The sequence below is a fragment of the Cynocephalus volans genome, chromosome 1 (assembly GCF_027409185.1).
Source record: "Cynocephalus volans isolate mCynVol1 chromosome 1, mCynVol1.pri, whole genome shotgun sequence".
In the NCBI taxonomy this organism is placed as follows: Eukaryota; Metazoa; Chordata; class Mammalia; order Dermoptera; family Cynocephalidae; genus Cynocephalus; species Cynocephalus volans.
The window spans coordinates 239,673,969-239,695,676 of record NC_084460.1 but is presented as its reverse complement, the minus strand read 5'-3'; the positions used below and the strand labels follow the sequence as shown (position 1 = coordinate 239,695,676).

The window sequence follows — 21,708 nt, the reverse complement described above, 5'->3', positions numbered from 1 at the left end:
CTGAGTATACGTAGGTGATTTATTGTTTTTGTGGTATGTAATGATTTGTTAAACTGGAGATGATACTAACTATATGAGCCAGTCTTTGGTGATTGACAGGAAATACCAGGCCATGTTTCATTCATCTATAATTCACATTTTTAAACAAAGGTTTTGAGCCTCCTTTATGATAATAAATGCTTTCAACAGGCATTTCTCAAAACAATCTAAAGTGACCTTCTAACTGGTTCATGGAATGTTCTTATTTTTTAAGTAAATTTTTGGAAAACAGTACATTCGTGTGGTTCAGAACTCAAAGGATTTGGAAGAGTATACTGTAAAAAGGCTCCTTACTACCCTTGTGCCCTTCCTTGAAGGCAATAAGTATCAGTTTTGTATCTATCCTCCCTGGATCCTTTGCACCTATGTGTTAAATAGGTGTGCTTAGGGGTATGTTTAGTACGTATGGATTGTCAACGTATATACTTTGCTTCTAGTAAGAATTATTTCTTCATTTTTAATATCTATCACTGGAGTCTTGCTGAATTCGTTTGCTGCATGTTGTTTCTCTGGAGTATTTTGCTTTTTGTTGATTAAAACATGGTCTTAAGTTTTGGGCTTTTTTCCTCACTAAATGATTGGTGTGAACAGGGAAATAATAATTTTAAACCATAGTCTGATTTTTTTTTTTTTTTTGAAGAAAGATGATGTTGGCATGAGGAGTTTGTCGGTATGTAACAATTTCTTCTTTCTCATATTTTTGCCTGAAGGCGCTTGACTTTGGCAGATATTGAGAGAATAGCCCCGTTGGCAGAGGGGGCCTTACCTTACAACCTGGCAGAACTTCAGAGACAGGTAGGAGTAGTTTCATAAATATAATCACCTTCAAAAATGCTGAAATAGTACGTACATGACAAGCTGAAAGCTTCTGAATACTAAGAAAATTAAAAACTACTTTCCAGTGAAAGATTTTACTTTGTTCAAAGATTACCTCTTTAGAACTACTAGTTACTTCCACCCTCACTGAATATTTTTATGGCGTAAATAAATTTATGTTTGTGTTATGTTCTTTTAGCTTATTCAGATAAGGAAAATAAGAGTTCGAACATCCATGGGCTTGACCTCCTCACCCCTAGAATTAGTATTCTTTTCCTTTCATTTGTCTCGTCACATTTAGAGATAAGTGTAAAGTTCACTTTGCACCATTAAACTGATATTCGTAGGGTTTTTAAAATACAAAACATTTCTCAAATGAAATAAATCATTCACTGGGATTGTGCCTCATTGATTACAACAAGAAAAAAGGAAAAGTATTTAATTAATGAACCAGAAAGAAAACCTTGACTATTATTATGTTTTTGATAAAATATTAATTTAGTGGGTTTTTTTAATGTTAAGGATGATTAAAATAATAGCTTCTGAGTCTTTTAAAGTTAATACAGTCCCAGTTCTGATTTTGCAAGTACTATCTTGGTAGGAGGAAAAATACCCCATGAAATTACCTTGAAAAGTGGAATGGGAAAATTTTTAAACATCTTGTTTTAAACTGAAACCTCTACTTCTGTAGCATTTGCAGGAACCTTCAGTTTAGCAGATGGTCACGTGGCTTGTGTGTGGTTGAGGGTTAGGAGAGCAAGTCTTGGGGCTAGCCCATTTGCTGAACTGGTTAGAGCGCAGCCTTGTAACACCAAGGTCAAGGGTTCAGATTTCCTTATTGGCCAGCTGCCAAAAAATCCTCCCAAAACTGGAGAGCTAGTCCTTGTCTTCCTGTTATTTCCCAGCTCTAATAGACGTGGGACCTAGGTCCCTCATAATTTTTTAGGAGACTGGTGCCATACTAGGCTAAAAGACATGAGGAAGGTGTGAGGGAAGGGGGAAAAGGGGAGAGAGAGAGAGAGAGAGCGTGAGAGAGAGAGCGAGCGAGCACACTAAATGGACATGCTGCAGAAAGAGCCCAAGTCTACTTTTTCTTCATTGCTGCTACATTGCTGAGTAGCCGGTGATGGGCTTGCTATTGTTCACCTTCAACAAATGTTTTAGTGAAAAATCAAAGTATGTGAATGTGGTTCACTTTGGGAAGATTTGGTAGGAAATATTTCTTCTACTTGAGCTTTGTGGAATGATGATTCTGCCCCTGAAACTAATTAGAATTTCCAGTTCTACTTTACATAATGGACAAGAACTTTTGTAGTCAGGATAAAGTATATTAAAAATGGAAAAGAGAGATTTTATACCTACATTTTATGTTAATACTATAATTGTTTGCTTAGTGTGTAATAAAGCTTCCTGCAGGTTAAAATGTATCTGTAATTCATTGCAATTTAGCTTCTTTTAAACTTATTTGCTGCCATCAAAGTTTATTTCTATTATAAGTTCTCATATCCTTTAAAGATAGATGGATGATAATAATTCAGTGATTTTTTAAAAATAAAATTTTATAAAATTATTAAATATTTGGGAAATATTAAAATATTGGCATTAAAGAACTCTTACTGAATTTAATTTTATATTTTGTAGTATGCATTTGTGAAAATTTGCTTTTAAACTTTGAAAAATTACATTTCAAAGGAGATATTTCTCAATGTTACTTTATTAATGTAACTCTGTGGAGGTGTTCTTAATATTTGTATCTGGGGAATATTTCATGTAGCTTATTAAAAAGTTTGTAAACTGAACTTAAAAGTCTTAACTCATTTCCTCTTTTCTCAGCTTTTCTGCTGCTCACTTTTCACCCACCTCTCTTGCCTCTAGCAATTTTTCTAGAGGCCAAATTTGAAACTTGTTTTGCAATCTTTGACTTGCTATGTCTGCATCCCCTTATTTCTTTCTTAGGTAGGAAGGAAGGTGATGTAATTCTGCTACTGGTGTGAATTCTGTTTAAAACAGATTCAAGATGATTTACTTGTCTTCAGAGGCAGTGCTGATGCTTTTATGTTTGGCATGGGTAGCCTCAGGGGTCTTGTCAGATACTTAGGAAATGGGCAGTGATAAAAACCACCACTTCCTTCTCCTTCCCTGGGTTTCTGATTGGTATCTAGAGTGGTGGTGGAGTACTTTCTCTGCCTTTTTCTAAATAGGGGGATGGCACAGGGATCTGGGAACTCTAGAGAGTGGACAGAGGCCTTGGGTATTCTTGCATTGTCCCTAAAGGAAGAACCTCAGAGCCTGCATTTTTTTGTTTTTCCTCCCACATGTCAGATAGATTACTCTTACTACTGAGGTTTAGGTATAGAGAAATAGAAATTAAGATTTTAAATGTATTTTTTCCTGTAATTTATTATAAAGACAACACCTAAGAAAATAACTCAATGGACAACATAAATAATTTTTAGAATTTCATAGAAACAGATGAAGATTATTGAAGAAGGAATCAAATTAGTCTCCAGTAATATTCATTGTGAAATTTGACATTTACTATACTTGGGATCTGGTACAGGTTTTTCTGGGCCTCAGTTTCCCCTTTCCTAGAGTGAGTACCTTCAAATATTTTCAAGATTCCCTCAAGCTCTTGAATTCTGTAAAATGGTGTGAATCAATGGATTTTGTTTTCAGAATTCTAAATTCATCCTTCTTTTTCCTTTGTAACATTTAAAATTTTGTAGGGAATACAGGCTAGAACCCAAGCAGAACAATATGAAAATATACCAATGAAAATTGCCAAAGCAACCAAAGTAACAAAGTAAATTTTCTTCAATTTTGTCTTGAAAAAACCTTTCTTCAGTTAACATATTTCAGATTTATGAGGCATTCTAAGGCAACCATGTAGATTACAATTCTAGTGACTCTGTTTTAAAGATTTTTTAGTCCACAAATTAGAGTAATGCTAATTATAACTATTCCCTTGTTACATCTGGAAGATATCTTGATTTGGTTCTCTTGTAATTTTCCCGATATTGCCAAATTAGGAATACATAATTATTTACATTTAGTATATACAGTGTTCCCGTATAGGAATCTACTTGAAACTCAGATATAAAATAGGAAGGACATATGTTTTGTTCTTATCTCAACCTATGAAAATTGTTATGAAAACACTTGTGTGTGATAGAGAATCTGTAAGTTCAGAATTAGAAAGAAGTTATGAGGATGGCAATGGTTAAGAGTGTGGGTACTGATTATGTAACATCTTTCCATTATATTTCCTCAGTTGTTAAATAGGGACAGTAGTATACATCTAATAAGATTATTGTGAATTATACAAGAAAATGCACTTACATTAGACCTGACACCCACTAAGAATACAATAAATTTTAACTGCTATTATTATTGTGGTTGTTACTGTTATTGAATATGAAGTGATTATATGAGCAAACTCCAAGATGGACTCAAATATATATGTGACACAACTCCTTTATCTACCTCCATCTAATTCTATTAGGTATAAGGAAAAGGAAAATGAGGAGGAATTATATCTTTGTATTTTCTTCTTTATTGCCTGAAGTGTTTTACTTAAAAAATTTTTTGTGCCAACTGAAATTCTACCAGTTATGTATTTTTTAAAAAATGTAATTAATGATGGATATTCATCTAGGAAAAACCCTACCCCACACCATACACAAAAATCTATTCCAGTTGGAACGTTTTATGTGAAAGATTATAGAATATAGCATAGATCATATTCATGATCTAGATATAAGCAAAGATTTTTAAGCAGGGTACAAAACACCAGTCATAAGTAAAAAGATGAATAAATTAGACTCTATTCAATTTAAGAAATTTTGTTCATTAAAATATACCATTAAGAGGGTAAAAAGACAAGTTATACCATAGAGAATTTGTATCCAGAATGTATAATGAACTTCTACAAATTCATAAGCAAAAGGCAGACAATGTAGTTGAAAAATGGGCAAAAGTCCTGAACAGAAACCTCACAAAAGAGGATGTCCAAATGGTAAAAAAAAAAAAGAGAGAGAGAGAGAAAGGAAAGAGAAAGAAAGAATAGTTTAATGTCATTATGAAACAGAGAAAACATACATTTAAACTACAATGAGATACTATTTTATGCTATCCAGATTGGCCAAAATTATACTCTGACCATGGCAAGTGTTGTTCAGGAGGTGGAGGATCAAAAACTGCTGGCATCACAACTTTGGAAACTTTGTCAGTATCAACTACAGTTAACAAGACACGTACCTCATGACCTGTCATTTCCTCTCCTGGGCTACAAGGGTGGCAATGAGTTATAAGTTATAAGAGTGGAAATCCCTATCAAGAATGAGTACCTATGTGCATTAAAAAACATGTACAAAAATGTTTATAGCAGCCCTCTGTATGCGCAGGTTATATACCTATGGACTCAACCAACGGATCGAAAATATTTTTTTAAAAGTACAATAAAAGGGCCGGCCCGTGGCTCATTTGGGAGAGTGTGGTGCTGACAACACCAAGTCAAGGGTTAAGATCCCCTTACTGGTCATCTTTTTGAAAAAGTACAATAAAAAATAAGAGTACAACAATAAAAATAATACAAATAAAAACAATACAGTATAACAACTATTCATATAGCATTTACATTGTACTAGGTATTATAAGTATTAAAGCAATGTAGAGATGATTTAAAGTACCTTAAATTTACATTGTGTTAGGATAGAATTTAGATTGTGTTAGGTATACAATCTAGATATGATCTCTAGATTGCTTATAATACCTAATACAATGTAAATGCTATGCAAATAGTTGTTATAGTGTATTGTTTTTATTATTTGTATTATTTTTTATTGTATTGTTATTTTTTATTTTATTTTTTTCCAAATATTTTTGATCTGCAATTGGTTGAACCTGCAGATGTCCATGGGTACAGAGGGCTGACTATATGTGGGAGGATATGTGTAGGTTATATGCAAATACTACTCAATTTTATAAAGGAACTTGAGCATTCAAGGATTTTGTTATACATGGGGGGTCCTGGAACCAATTCTCATGTGGATATCAGGGGACAACTGAATTGCAATAGTAAAAAATTAGAAACAACCTAAATACTCATCAGTAGTAGAATGAAGAAATATATTGTCACGTAGAAATGACCTACATTCAGAAGAATGGAAATTTTGATTTGAGGAAAGTAAGTTAAATAAAGGGAGGTGGGTTGCAGAGAAAAGAAGCTGTGTATATTTTTATAGCACTGGAACAGTTTGGAGGTTAAAATCAGGTTAAAGACCAATTCTGGCCCTATGTGAAAATGAGTGATCAAACTTTCTCTTTTTCTTTATCATATATTACATAATTACATTTTCAACTGTATGGGGTAAATGATCTATGATGCACCTACTTGGGCATATATGTACTTTTTAAAATATGTTTTGTTTCTCTGGGAAATTGTATTAAAGCTACAGGCCACTCAAAGAGCTTTTGGAATATAAACTGGGCTGTATTCTTCCAAAACATTACTAGAATGACTTTCGTCTCTATTTCATGTGTAGCATTAGGACTTTGTCTCTTTTGTACACTTTGCAATCTTGTCCATCTTCTTTGAACTTTGGATTTATGAATATGCAGAGGAAAGCATTATAATCCATTTACTAGTTCCATTTTTTAAAAACTTTTTATCTGTCATTTGTGATAGTTTTACCATGAATGGAGGTATGTTTTCAAAAAGGAAGAAATTAGGTTAATGTATTAGCTATTATTTACTTATTAGTCATTTATCTCATTTAAATGATTAATTTTAAAGATTTATTACAGTCTTTAACACAACTCAACTCCCCTTTTACTGAAAGAAAAGTATATATTATTTAGCATTCAGGGAAAAATTTTTTTACATTTTTTTTCTTCACCGCCTTCTCATATACAGTCATGGCTTTGGGTTTTAATGTTACTTTGTAAGGCCAAGAATAATGAATTCAAATCCAGGAATATTAAAGTCATAGATTTGATTTGAAGACAGAAGAATTTTGTTTTTCCTAGTCTTATTTTGCCATTCCAATCATACATTTTAGTTAGTATAGAATTGTGCCTTTTTTTTTCCCCTCCTGCTCAATACAAAAGACTTTAGCTATTCCTTCCTTTTCTTCTATTCATTAATAGTGTGTCATTTAGAAGAGGCAGTTCTCTTTATTGGGTTGGCATGCTGCATGAAGTAGCTTGGTTTGGGCAGGTTGTTTGACTTTGTTAACTGACATGATCTTACCCTATCTAATTCTCATTTATAGGATGAAGTACATTTAACAAGAAAAGCAAAAGAACTTCTCTTCAGATGAGATCTCACCTCATTTCCTATTTTACACATATGCTTAGGGAGCAGGTTAAAAAAAATTTAAGATTCTCAACTCTTGTTTTGCTTTGAAAAATACTTAGTTGTGCTAAATATCAACCTTCATGATCATAATCATAACCTTAAGAGAAAGAATGCCTTTTCCTTTGGCCCATTTGCTCACGGTAGGCGATCTTCTTAGTACTGAGTATTTTCTTTTAGCCTAAATGCTAAAGATTCAGTACACAGTCATTAATAGGCATCACAGCTATAGCAGCATTCCATTTATGAATATTCATGAAGTGAAACCCATAACATTAATTACATTAATTTACATACCTGAATACAAGTGAACCATAAGTTATAGTGATAACTAAGCCTTAGAAAAAATCTTGGTAACTATATATTGTATGTTTTCTTATAAATGCTACTTAATAAGAGTGGAGTTGACATTTCTGTCAAAAGGCATTTGGGTATTTATAGTTAGAGATGTTTTTAGCTAAGAATTAAAGTAAAGTATAATCCTTCAGTTTTCATTAGATTTTGTAGGGCTATGAACATTCTTTAAAGGAACAGTATAAAGAAAAATATATGTGGTTGAATACAGGAAAAACCTTTTATATGAATAAAGGAATTAGTGTTTACTTGATGCATATTTGGGATCGTAGCCTTTTTATTCTATGAGTTTTAATTTAACATATTTTTTGATAGGATACAATGATTGGAAATAATTCATAATCTATGAGAATGAGGATTATTTTCATCCAATTTTGTGATTGAGAAACTCCAATTTTGGAAAAAAAAGTTTTATATGCATGCCCTTAAGAAGTTAAAAACATATGCTATGTGTTTGATAGGTAGCATAACAGCTATATTGATTTTAAAAGATTTTAAAATTTAATCCAAAATGCTGGTCTTAGTCTGTTCGGGCTGCTATTACAAATTACTACAGATTTGGTAGTTTAGACAACAAACATTTATTTCTCATGGTTCTGGAGGCTAGGAAGTCCAAGATCAACAAGATCCTGGCTGATTTAGCTCCTGGTGAGGGCTCTCTTCCTGGTTTGCTTATAGCAGTTTTCTCATTATATCTTCATTATGTAAGAGAGAGGGAGAGAGAGGGTGAGAGAGGGAGAGAGAGAAAGATATCATCAGTCTTGTCTCTTTTCTTATAAGGACACTAATCCTATCATGAGGGCTGCACTCTTATGACCTAATTAGCCCCCAAAGGCCCACCCCTAAATACCATCACATTAAGGATTAGGATTTCAAGACATGAATTTTGGGGGGGACACAAAATTTAGTGTTGCTAAATAACATCATTGCCTTGCAGGAGCAGATTGTGTTTATGTTTTCATAAATAAAGAATTAGAATTAACTGTTTGGCCTCACTGTATAACAAAGTGGTCAATCAACATTATAAAAATTAACTGAGGCATATTGTCAACATAATACTTTAAAGTAATGCCAAAATGATTTTTGTATTAATAAATGAAAAATAAAATTATTTTAAAATATTTTATCTTATTCTTTTGTAATTTCTATTTTATATAAGTTTAAAATGCATATTACATGTAATTTTATAATGTATATCACTTAGATTTATATATATATATAATTAAGACAGTAGAGAATATTTGAACTTTTTATTATCCTTTTTTTAAAGCTCATTTCAAGCTAACACTTTTTAGTTTTCTTTATGATAAAGCAAATATTTTATTTCTTCATTTCAGACTGCTTTCATAGTATAGCAAATATTTTCATAATGAAAATGCTAAAGAACAGGACTGACACACTAATACAAATTATTTCACGTTCTTTCTTTGTCTGTGGGATACCTGTGAAATGACATTCTGAATCACAATAGGATTTTCCCTTTGCTCTATATTATTATTATTATCATAGGATTTATGCTGGAACTGTGAATAAGGCTAGGACAGTAGTCATTAGAGATATTAGATTATGATCAATATTCTCTGCTTTAGAAATCAAGATAATTTTTAAATATTTTAGGAAGATTTTTAAATTTTAAGTTAAAGGGGAAAAAGGTTCAACCTGAAATGTTTGTCTACCTAGTAGATTTATGTCTGTAGCATAATAACGTATTGAGCAATAGTGGCAGATTAATAGGCTTATAAAAATAGGAGTTTGGAGAGCTACTGTGTATGTGACCGAAAATGATTTTTAAATGCTAATGATAGCAAATGATATTTAAAATAGATCTTCCATTTTTGGCTACATGAATATCCTATTTTCTTCTTTCAGAAAAGATGTTACCTCATTAACAATATCTCTTTTAGGTTTTATTGTTCCTTATCTTAAAACAGCCAAATTGTAACATTTTTCATTTTATGTAGGCTTTTCCAAAATTTTTTACATGTTTTCTTCTTTCCCTCAGCAATCTCCTGGGTTAGGCAGGCCTATCTGGCTCCAGATTGCCGAGTCTGCTTACAGATTCACTCTGGGCTCAGTTGCTGGAGGTGAGTGACATGTCTATATGTTGTTTCAGGCTTGTGTTAAAGTAATATTATCTCACTAGACTGGGACAGATCAGCAAAGGTGCACTTCATTGTTCCCACAGGTCATGACTACAGGGCTTTCTGAAGTGTTCTTTATTTTCACCTATGATCAGAGGACTTGTCATGGCTGTGGCCCCTCTGGCTCCAGTCTGTCTTCAGGACAAAACCTCTTTAATGATGTGAAAGTCTGGGATGCAGTATTGCACTCACCTTCACTATACTGGTTAAGACCAGTATGAAAAAATGGAGAATAAGATTGTTTATGGGATTGGGCATAGGAAAGGTAGGAAATGAAGATTTGGGATAAAAATCCCAGAACTTCATGAACTGAAAACAGCCTCCCAAAGTTATTCATTTTTGCTTTTCTGCTTTTGTTTTTTCCTCTCCCCTTTCACTGGTCTAAGAATATGTAGACTTACAGTTTTTTTGCTAAGATGAACCTCTCCTCCCCTCCCTACTCCCAGCCAAAATTTGAGAGACTGTTTTTGATTAAATACTCTACATAGAAATTGCGTAGATGTGAAGTTGCTTTGTTGAGAAGAACCTAGCAGGTGTGATTAAAATGCTTATGATTTTTCTAAACAAGCCTGAACTGATGAGACTATTATTTTTTTCTTTTCAGTCTCAGCTTTAGAAGTTGCAAAGCATGTTTTGGTTTTCAGAAGTCAAAAAATATAATACTCTAGTTCATGTAATAAATTTTTCCGTGTCTGAAAAATTCTAAAGCATGGCTTCATTGTTTTTTAAATAAATTCTATACATAGGGATAAGATTATGTTGAAATTTGTTTCCAATATTATGGTTGTAACTAAGATTAATTTACCAATATGCTTTAGTAAACTAAATTTTAAACTTACAGCCACATAGTGTACATATATAGTCATTTCAAGAAGTAACTGGCGTAATATTTAGGCATGTAATGGAAAATATAAAGAAATATGCATAATAGTTTAATGTTGTCATTATAGAAAATTGAGTATTGATTATCTAATAGTGGTGATGACTTGATAATCCACTCTAATTTATGAACCTAAGCGATCAAAGAACATTCTTTTCTTGGGCTGGGGGATGGGGGGCAGTGGTTGGCCAGTACAGGATCCAAACCCTTGACCTTGATGTTATAACACTGAGCTCTATGTAAACCAGTTGAGCTAACCGGCCAGCCCTTAAAGAACATTCTCAACAATTGTTCTCTGAAGCAGCTGTATTAATGTGTCCCAGTGGTTGCTAGCCTGCCATTCCTCAGCCGTGCAATGAGAGAAGGAAAAATAATAACATAAAGTCTCTTTTGTGAGAATAGATATTGTGTTTTATTTTCTCATTCTTTGAGATAAGTTTTGTCATTCTTATGGACTCTCCATTTAATTTTGCTATTTTTTAAGCTTAAAAATTGTTCTGTTTGTAGCTGTAGGAGCCACTGCAGTATATCCTATAGATCTGGTGAAGACCCGAATGCAAAACCAGCGTGGCACTGGCTCTGTTGTGGGAGAGCTGATGTACAAAAACAGTTTTGACTGTTTTAAGAAAGTGTTGCGTTATGAGGGTTTCTTTGGACTCTACCGGGGTGAGTAAGCAAATCTCAGCTTCTGAAGTTAGTGATTTTTATCTCACCAGGAGCAAATTTTAACTCATTTATTATGGAAATCAATATGTAGCCTGCCCAGCCAGACTAGGACTATTTCTCTCTTTTTATTTTCTCTTTGCAAATTTCCCTTTTTACATTCTTTCTGGTGACTAGCAGTATTAGTCTGCAAAAAAGGTCTTCATTTCTTCTTTCTACTATTTATATTTCTTGGAATCCAAGGACTGTGTTTGTTCCAACATGGGTCTGTGGTCGCTATGCTCTTACCAACTAAGGCACATGTCTAGAGGTGAAATACAAGGATAACAGCTAAGGAATAGAGAGCTTCTTTTCTCAAAGTGTCAGAGAGGAGAAATACACCTCTTCTCTGTGACATAGAAGCCAGGCTATCCCTTGAAGGTGAGTTTACCCTCTATGAACTTGTTTCAACTGAAAGATGCATCATGTGTTTGTGTCTTCCAAGGAGACCATTTATAAGTCTTTTCCAATGAGTCATCTGAAGTTTAAAAAATAATAAAGAAAACCCTTTGGCCCTAAGTCTCATTCTTGCTTCTTTCCTCCCCTTAGCTCAGAGGCATACAGTCAAAGCAGAGAGATTTTCTTTTGCTGGGATTGTTATTACCACCTCTAGACTGAGCACAGTACTGTCAGTATCAGAGGCATCAGCCCATGCAGAATTCTCTCCACCTTCTGTTGGCTTTGTAGAAACTTGTTCTCTTTAGAGAGGGAGTAACTTTCATGTACATATTTTCACATTAGAATTTAAGGTTTCTTTTGGGAGGAGATTAATTTTTTAATCCCTTTGGGCGCCACTTGGAATTCTTTGAAAATGCTCTCTACATGCTCAAGTCCAGGGCATTTATAAATTTACTGTGCTTGTTTGTTTGCACACACCGGCTCATTAATTTCCAGCTCATTCTGAGCTCTGTTAAACTGGTTGGCTTAGAACCTCTTCCTAGCAAAAATAGACTAGGCCTGAACAAAGCTTTATGTTCATGGACAGGAGAAAAAACACCTCTGGTTAACATTATGTGCAGGTATTCAAATGAAAAGTATAACTCTGGGGCCGGCCCCGTGGTGCACTCGGGAGAGTGCGTCGCTTGGGAGCACAGTGGCGCTCCTGCCGCGGGTTCGGATCCTGTATAGGAATGGCTGGTTCGTTCACTGGCTGAGCGCGGTGCGGTTGACACCATGCCAAGGGTTGCGTTCCCCTTACCAGTCACAAAAAGACAAAAAAAAAAAAAAAAAAGTATAACTCTGGTACACTTATATTTGAAGGAGAGCATCATAAGGATGTTCATTTTGGACATCATAAATAGAATAAGAGAAGAGAGTCATTCTGAAATCAAATTAAGCTCACATACCTTGCTCCTGAGAATAATGTAATTAAATTTGCTCAAATATTGAGAACTCTGGCCTCTCTCAGTTCCAGCTGTACAGCATGTACTCATCGGAAGAGGAGGTGTGCCTTGTCCAGAATGCAGATCTGCCCATATGAATGCATGTTTTAAACTGATTAAGCCCTGCATATCTAGATTTTATTTAATGGGGAATCAGGTGTTGAGTGGCACTAAGGTTGTTTTTTTTCCTTTGACATCTCCAATCTTTCTTTGTTGAATAATGAACTTTCTCTTCCTTGGTATACTTTTAAATTGCAAACAGAATGTCCTGTATTAGAAGGAACCTATACATATACTGCATAGCTTAGCTTTCTCAGTGGATAGATGCTTACAGATTTCATTTGGGAGCGATGTCATTTTAATTAAATGAGTGCAATATCGCAAGTGGGGAGGAGATTGTTGGCTTTATTCAGGATGTGAGCTGATAAAATCAGTCCTTTAAATGAGAGACTTTTGTATTAGGGAGAAGATTGTAGGAGTCCTGTATGTGAGCTCTGTGATTATTGAGATTGTCATATATTGCTTAGAACTAGTCCATTATTCTGTCAGATGATTGACAAAATTGTTGACAGATTGGCTAAATTTCTTTGTAGGCAACAATGGTAAAATGACACAAATCAGTACTTTATTAAAATTCTATGAGTCTTATTGAGGCAAGTTGTAAAACAAATACACATGCTGACATGGTTGTATGGGAGTTAGATTAAAAGTAATAGGGCCTGATTATCATGAGGGTTAGAAAGTTAAGACTGCCATCTGCTGCTTTATTCTTTTAAATCACTCTGCTACCATGAAAGGTGTGTGCAGATTTGTGTTTGTCATTAATAATTCAGTTTGGCTGACAGTAGCCTGTATGTATGATTACTTGCTAGCTCTCAACTCAAGGAAAATCACTCAGCAGTGTCCTCAAAGTGGGTTTAAGATCAGCAGTGTGCAAGCATGCAAATACATATATAACTCCCCCTTGGCTGGATGATTTAAAGGATATAAAATGTTTATTGATAGCATCTTTAAAAAATGTATGCTAACAATTTGGATAAGCTGTGTGCTTTAGAAAGCTGAGCCCCTTGAATATCTACAGATGTTGAATTGTTTATATGGTTTTTCTTTTCCAGTTTGTAGCCACTCTGGGAAATTTAACTTTCTAAGAATAATGATTTCCTTTGTTTTGAGGGGATTATTTTAAAATGTCTTAAGCTTGACATATATTAGTAAATAAGAATACAGTAGTCATGTGTTTTTGCTTATAGAAGATACTCGTTAAATGATACTTAAAACTGCATTTTTCTTTGCAGTTTTGGCTTTCTTTTAAATAAATGAATACTGAGTGCTGTGTTTCTCTGAGGAGAAAATTATGGGAATTGGTATTCTATAATAACCAAGCTACTGTATGCTACTATATAGGTAGCATCATTTGTGGCAAAATCTGGGTATGCTTAACAGCACACTTTTCAGAGCTTTTCCAAGTATACAGTATTAGCTTCTCTAAAGTGTCTGTGTATATTTGTATGTTGTTGGTTGTAACAAGGGAGAATTGGGTTACATTGTTATTTGCAGTGTTCCCAGAATAGAGAAAACCTATAGGTTCCATTCCTTCTTCATGTACTTTTTGAGGGGTATTGGATAACAGGCTTTAAAGGAAGTATGCATAAGAAAAAGATTTATAACCTCAAGAAAACGTGACATTATACTTGAATCGTAAATAACTATTATATACATACACAGAATTTTTAGGATATCCATTTTAATAAAAATCCTAAAATGTCTGATGAGCAAATAATATGGGGAAAATACTTCTTTGTTGGGCTTGTGTATTCAAGTCTAGAACATCTGTATTGCTAATGATTTTCTTTCTTTACCTAGGTCTGATACCACAACTTATAGGGGTTGCTCCAGAAAAGGCCATTAAACTGACTGTAAGTTTCTTTCTCACTAAATTTATGTCATTTGTTTAGATTACCATTGAGCCAAAAATTAAAATTGATTCTGCTGTGACTGGCATACTATCAAGGCATTTGTAAAAAGCTTTAAGTTTATATGTAAACATTTGATAATTTTAAATTTTATCATAAGACAAATATTTTGCTGACTTGAAAAAGCAACAGTGTCATAGTAGAAGAAATAGTTGGGAATTCTGGTTAACTGATGTTGTCTTTATAATTAGGTTAACGATTTTGTCCGGGACAAATTTACCAGAAGAGATGGCTCCATTCCACTTCCAGCAGAAATCCTTGCCGGAGGTTGTGTAAGTATTAATCCTGAGCATTTCTTTTTTATGCTTTTTTTTTTTTTTTTTTTTTGCCTTTTTCGTGACCGGCACTCAGCCGGTGAGTGCACCGGCCATTCCTATATAGGATCTGAACCGCGGCGGGAGCGTCGCTGCACTCCCAGCACCGCACTCTCCCGAGTGCGCCACGGGCTTGGCCCAATCCTGAGCATTTCTTATGGCAAATATATTCCTTTAACCTTTTGCACATTAGAGATGTTATCTCAGTGACATTTCCTTTGAACTCAAGGGATTCTAAGCAGGTTTTCTCAATGATTATGTGGAATGATTTTTTTAATTTCATGGTATAATCTAACTGGTTTTTAGTACAGAGAAGAGGTAGTATTTTCATCAGCTCTGTCCCTTAGAGGCTCCTGAAGCATTACCTTCCAGACTTTTTAAAGTCCTAATTCTTATTACTCTTAAGTATCAGAAATATAGTAGTGGGCAGAGTGAGATGGCTGATTAATTGGCCCATTGTATTTTAGGTGTAGGACTAAACAAGCCATTGTGGTATAACTATAATTTTTCTTCTTTAGGGACAAGAGAGTGTGTCAAACAACTATAACTATATTGCTTCTATTGACAAAAATTCTAAATCTAGAGATTCAGATTATATTTACTTAGAGCACAGATGTTTCTGTCTTCAGAGTGTAAGCAGGATATTGGGTTTAGATCTATTCTCAAATATAAGTTTTCAGCTCAACTAATTTTATGTGTGGTATTTGTTTCACATTTGATAATATGTGATTTGTTTAACTTCTTTAGTCCATTTTGTTCCTGAAAACATTAATAACTTCTAGTTGAATTGGCCGACAGGCATGGCTAAAACCTTCTCAGTTGTTTATGGAACCTGAGGTGATGAGGTCGATGACCTTCACAGCTTTTAATTCAGAGGAGATGCCCCTGGGGTCAGAGAGAGAGGCTGCTCTAGGTTCTCTTTGATGAGATTTGTCAGTGTGACACATACCTGAGGCCTTACCTTCCTGCAACCGAAGTTCTTATGGAAGAGATGGATTGATGTGTGGGTGTATGTGCATATGCACATGTGTTTCCATGTATGCATGCAGCCCTGGCACATTCTCAGGAAGGATACCTCTTTGGCTGAATTTCTTTTTTCATGGAGAACAAACAGTAGACATAGAATAAGACTTTTGCTTAAGTGGATCACCAAAAATGTAGTTTCTCCTCTTCCTTTACCCAAATTAGATGTTGTAATTATTTCTTGTCTAATGGGAGAAACTTTGCAAATCATAAATATTTTTTTTCTTAATGATTTTAGTTTCCATTTGTTTAAGAAGCTTCCTAACTCATTTTTACCACAATACATGCATACATTTGCCAGAAATCTTCTGTCATACTCTTTCAGTTCTATATAGCTAATTATTTCTGTTTCCATTTGAGATATCTAGAAGTTTTTGGCCATGAAACTGACCTGTTACCGTGTCTGCACATGACCTAAGTGGTTAAACCATAATCAGATATTTGGTTCCTTTGCTCTTCCTAGGTAGGAACCCTATTTATAGTTTTGAACTTTGGGAATTTCTGTTGAAGTCTAGGGTGCTTTGAAGGTTTTGCTGACACTCTAAATTTCCTTCTTACTCATGATTCATTTCTGGAAGCTTTGATGGATTGTCTAGCTGGAGACTGACAGCATGAAAAATAGGTTGGGAGCTAGGGAGAACAATCAGGTTGTCTGCAGTTCCTCACCTCGAACATTTTCTGCTTCTGCCTGCACTCTAAATGTCTTCATTTAGGGAGGAAAGGAAATGTGCAATTATTGAGTTTCTACTGATGAATTCAATCATACTACAGTGTAAAGGGTTGCTAAAGCACAATCTACTACTTCTCCCAAAAGTCAATAAATTCCAATACAGAATAAAGTCTTTTAAAAAAAGACAAGTCTATATTTATAGAATATCAGGCACTGTGGGATATAGGATACTCTCTTTCCTGAATGATACCCAGCAAAAAGCTACCCGATAAACACTGGGAAGAGTGAGCCCATAGGCCTGATCCCGAGAGTCACCATCCTGGGTAGTGGTGATGAGGAAATGTGCAGTGTCCCTATGGGTGTTTGGCTGAGCGCTCTCAGTGCCACCAGTGGGAAGAGTGCTGCTGTTCTTCTCCAGATCACCCAATTTTAAAGATATACTTAATGCATTAACCTAATGCAGGTTAATAAGGAAGAAGGGGCTCAAACTGAGTTATAGGCTTTTTTCCCAGCAGAAGGATTAGCTAGGACCTGGACCTTGAGTGCCCTATAGATGGGAGGGAAATTCTATTGCCATGACAATGACTGTATTGCCCTTTAGGGAAAATGGTGTGCATTGACTAGATCATGAAGTGACCAAGAAGTAAACATCTCTGGTCCTTAGGCATTATATGTTGTTGTTGTTTGTTTTGTTTTGTTTTTGTTTTGTTTTTTGTTTTTAAAGGTATGTGATGTGTGATAACATGCAAAAGAATATACACTATATAGATATAAAGAGTAATAATAAAATGAGCATCCATGCATCTGCCACCCAACTTAACTAAAATATTACTACTATCATTGACACTGATTTTTGCTTTTAATGTAGCTCTATACTGCTTGATTGCTAATGAACAGTAGAGACTTTTCCTTCTTGGCTGAACATTTTATAGGGATTATCTCACTATTATTCCCAAATACAGTTGAAGAATCTAAACCCTGGGCCGAGCCTGTGGCGCACTCGGGAGAGTGCGGTGCTGGGAGCGCGGCAACGCTCCCGCCGCGGGTTCGGATCCTATATAGGAATGGCCGGTGCACTCACTAGCTGAGAACCGGTCACGAAAAAGACATAAAAAAAAAAAAAGAATCTAAACCCTTGGTAAAATCCAGCACTTAGTAGATGACAGAGTTTAGATTCAAACCACTCTGTCCCCAAATTCATATTCTTTCATATTTGGTATATGTTTTCATTCATTCTTTCATTTATTCATTCTCTTATTCATTGAATATCTGCTATGTTTCTGGCAAATTTTAAAAATAACAGCTTAATTGAGATATAATTCACAAACCATACAATTCCTCCATTTAATGTGTACAATTCAGTGGTTTTTAGTATATTCACAGAGTTGTGCGACCACCACCACAATCAATTTTAGAGCATTTTCATCACAAAAAGAACATTTTTTTTCACAAAAAGAAACCTGGTACCCTTTAGCTATCACTCTGCAATCTTTTCACGTCACCCCTGAGCACTAGGAAATGACTAATATACTTTCTTTTCTGTAGATTAACCAATTCTGAATATTTTACATAAATGAAATCATGTGATATGTGACCTTTTGTGCCTGGCTTCTTTCACTTAGCATGTTCTCAAGGTTCATCCATGTTGTAGTATATATCAGTACTTCATTCCTTTTTATATTGGAATATATGAATATATCACATTTTGTTTATCCATTCATCAGTTGATGAATAATTTGGGTTGTTTCTACCTTTTGGCTATTATGAATAATGCTGCTATGTACATTGCTGTATAAGATTTTACATGAACATATGTTTTCATTTCTTTTGGGTGTATACCTACAGGTGGAATTTGTGGGTCATATGGCAACTCTGATTAGCATCTTGAGGAACTGCCAGACTGTTTTCCAAAGTGGCGGCACCCTTTTATATTCCTTTTAGCAGTGTATGAGAGTTCTGATATCTCCATATCATTGCCAACACTTAATATTATCTGTCTTTTTATAATAAGCATCCTATTGGGTATCTTATTGTAAGTGGTGTCTTACTGTGGTCTAATGACTGACAATGTAGAACATCTTTCGTGTGCATATTGGCCATCTGTATGTCTTCTTTGGAAAAATGTCTCTTCAGAATCTTTGCTCATTTTTTAAATGGATTGTTTGTCTTTTACTAAGTTATAAGTATCTTATGAAATATGTGATTTGCAGAAGTTTTCACTTTCTTGATGAATTCATATCCTTTGAAGAATTGGACTTTAATGAAGTCTAGTTTATCAAGTTTTTTTTCATTGCTTGTGCTTTTGATGTCATATCTAAGAAATCATTGCCTAATCCAAGATCACAAAGATTTGTGTTTGTTTTCTTTTAAAAGTTTTACAGTTTTAGCTCTTAGGTTTAGACTTTTGAACTTTTACACCAATTTTTAACCTCAGTTTTTTAGGGTCTTTTGTCTTGAGCAGAGATATTACCAAATGACAGTTTTGTTTTTGTTTTGTTTTTGATTGCTAACATTTTAGTATATTTCCTTCTAATGTTTTCATATATATGCTCTTATGCATGCATGCATATGCGTGCGCGCGCGCACGCACACACACACACACACACACATTCACACATTCTTTTTTCAACCGGATGGAAGTTTTGTTCGCTCTGATTGGAAGCTCTCACCAAGGGAAAGATGGAGTCACAGTGGAATGTCTCATTTTAGAAATAGAATATAAACTTTGGGAATAAAGTATAAACAGATTGTGTATTTTATTAACCAGGCTCTTATTTTATATCTTTATCAAAACCTTCTCAAAAAAGATGAGTTCAGATTCTATGATAATTTAAATGTGCTAGCGCAAGTTTTTTTTGTTGCTGTTGTTGTATTTATAAATTGAACTTTAGATTAATAATTGCTTGACCCTCCTTTAGATGGGTCATGTATGTACGTGTATACAGTCAAACAGTGAATATCTGTTATGGATGCTAAGTGTTGTATGTGTAGCATATATGTGTAACAGTAGGTTTCAAATAATTTTTTCTTTTTCTATAGGTAAACCATTCTTATCAGGCCATATATATATATATATACATTTTTTCTGTTAGGAATTCTCTCTCTTTCTCTCTCCATATACACACATATGTATATTACATGTCCGTAAGAAACAAATATAATTGATATTTGATTATGATATCTGTTGTGAGCAAGAATAAAACCTTAACATCAACTTAGAATTTTCAATGTATTTCATTATACGTTATTGTCACCCTCTATGAAATAGGTAGATGAGGAACAGAAACTCAGAAAGCCTACCTCTCTCACTTTAAATCACACAGCTAATATATGCTGGAGGTTTCATGTGAGCCTAAGTATTATGATTTTAAGATGAACTCCTTTTATTCTGTAATGTCCTCTTAGGGAATCCAGTCAGGGCCTTCTTCATGTGTCAAAGTAAATCTAGATGAAGTTTTCAACTTTGTAATGGCTTGTTTGCTTCCTTCCTTCCTTCCAAAATTATATAAATATATATGTGTATTTGGTTATTTATTTAGGTATAATTGGCATTTTAAAAAAGAACAGATTAGGCATTCAGTTCAATGAGTTTTGACAATTGTATACCCCCATGTAATCACCATTGAAGATAAGATAAAGAACATTTCACCCCAGAAAATTCATTCATGCCTCTTTCCAGCCATGCCCTTCCCCCAGGCAACCACAGTTCTGTTTTCTGTCACAAGTTTTGTTTGTTCTTGGACTTCATATAAATGGAATGTACAAAATGTATTCTTTTAAGGCTGGCTTCTTTTGCTTAACGTAATGTTTTCAGAGAGTCATCCTTCTTGTTGTGTGAGTGTCAGGTTTTTAAAAATTATTTGTTTCTGTTTTTAAATTTGCTGAGTATAATTCCATTGTGTGAATCTACCACAGTTTGTTTTCCATTCTTCTGTTGATGGACATCTGGGTTGTTTACATCTTTTGTCTTTTATAAATAAGGTTGTTATAAATATTCTTGTACAAATCTTTTTGTCAGTACACGTTTTCATATTTCTTGAGTGAATATCTAAGGGTAGAATAGAGTGGATGTATGTTAAATTTAAGAGAAACTGCCAATTAGTTCTTAGAAGTGGATGGACCATTTTATACTCTCATCAGCAGTGCACAAGTATTCCAGTTTTTCCGAATCCTCGCTAATGTTTGATATTCTTAGTCTTTTTGAGATTGGTCATTCTAGTTAGTATGAAATGGTATCTTACCATGGTTTTAACTTGCGTTTCCCTGATGCCTAAAGATGTTGAGTATCTCTTCTTGTGTTTATTGGCTATTCATTGATCTATTTTTTTATGAAATATCTGTTCAAGTCTTTTTCCTAGTTTTTATTGTTATTCATTTTTTATTATTAATTTATAGCAGTTCTTTTTACATCATAGATACAGTCCTTTTCATATATATATATTATAAATATTTTTTCCTGGTCTGTGACTTGTCTGTTAATTTTCTTAGTGGTGTTTGTGGTGTGTTTTTAAAGAAAAATTGATTATGTAGTTTCTTGGACATATCCAGAAACTTAAATGGGAATGAATTTAAATGTCTTTCCAAATTAACAAAGCAGAAAGTTTAAAAGTGTAAATGGGCTGATGTATATGTTCTAAAGGTCTCTCTGGAAAGTAACTATTTTTATTATTCCTAAACTCTAACCAGAGGTCAGTTTACCACTTACTTGACTGACCACATTACCTCTTTCAGAGAATGTTTATTTCTGAGTCGATAAAAGTCATAAAACCCCAAATTTATTTATTGCTCAGCAAAGGGCTAATGTAATCCCCTCATGTTGCAGGTGAGTTTCCTCAACATTGTGTGAACATACTTCCTGGAGAAAATATCCCTTCCCTTTGTGTCTTGCTATCAGTCTGCATGGTGTTCTCACATTAGTGCACAAAAGCTCTGGGAGATAGAGAAGACAATTGCTGGGATCCCTATTTTCAAATTAGTAAACCAAGGAATGGAATGGTTATGCTCAATCCAAACGTAATGACAATATAGATCAACAACCTTCCAAACCTAGAATCTTTCC

General features: G+C 34.3%; 1 protein-coding gene across 2 annotated transcripts in view; it reads left to right on the top strand.

Annotated features, from left to right (window-relative positions):
• The window catches only part of SLC25A12 (solute carrier family 25 member 12), an 87,556-nt gene that overhangs the window by 52,837 nt on the left and 13,011 nt on the right, over nt 1-21,708 (top strand). For both annotated transcript variants that reach the window (XM_063094867.1, XM_063094869.1), the window contains 5 exons: nt 750-834; nt 9,567-9,648; nt 11,093-11,251; nt 14,533-14,585; nt 14,834-14,914. In XM_063094867.1, coding sequence (XP_062950937.1) covers nt 750-834; nt 9,567-9,648; nt 11,093-11,251; nt 14,533-14,585; nt 14,834-14,914 — 460 coding nt within the window. The remainder of the gene's footprint in view (nt 1-749; nt 835-9,566; nt 9,649-11,092; nt 11,252-14,532; nt 14,586-14,833; nt 14,915-21,708) is intronic.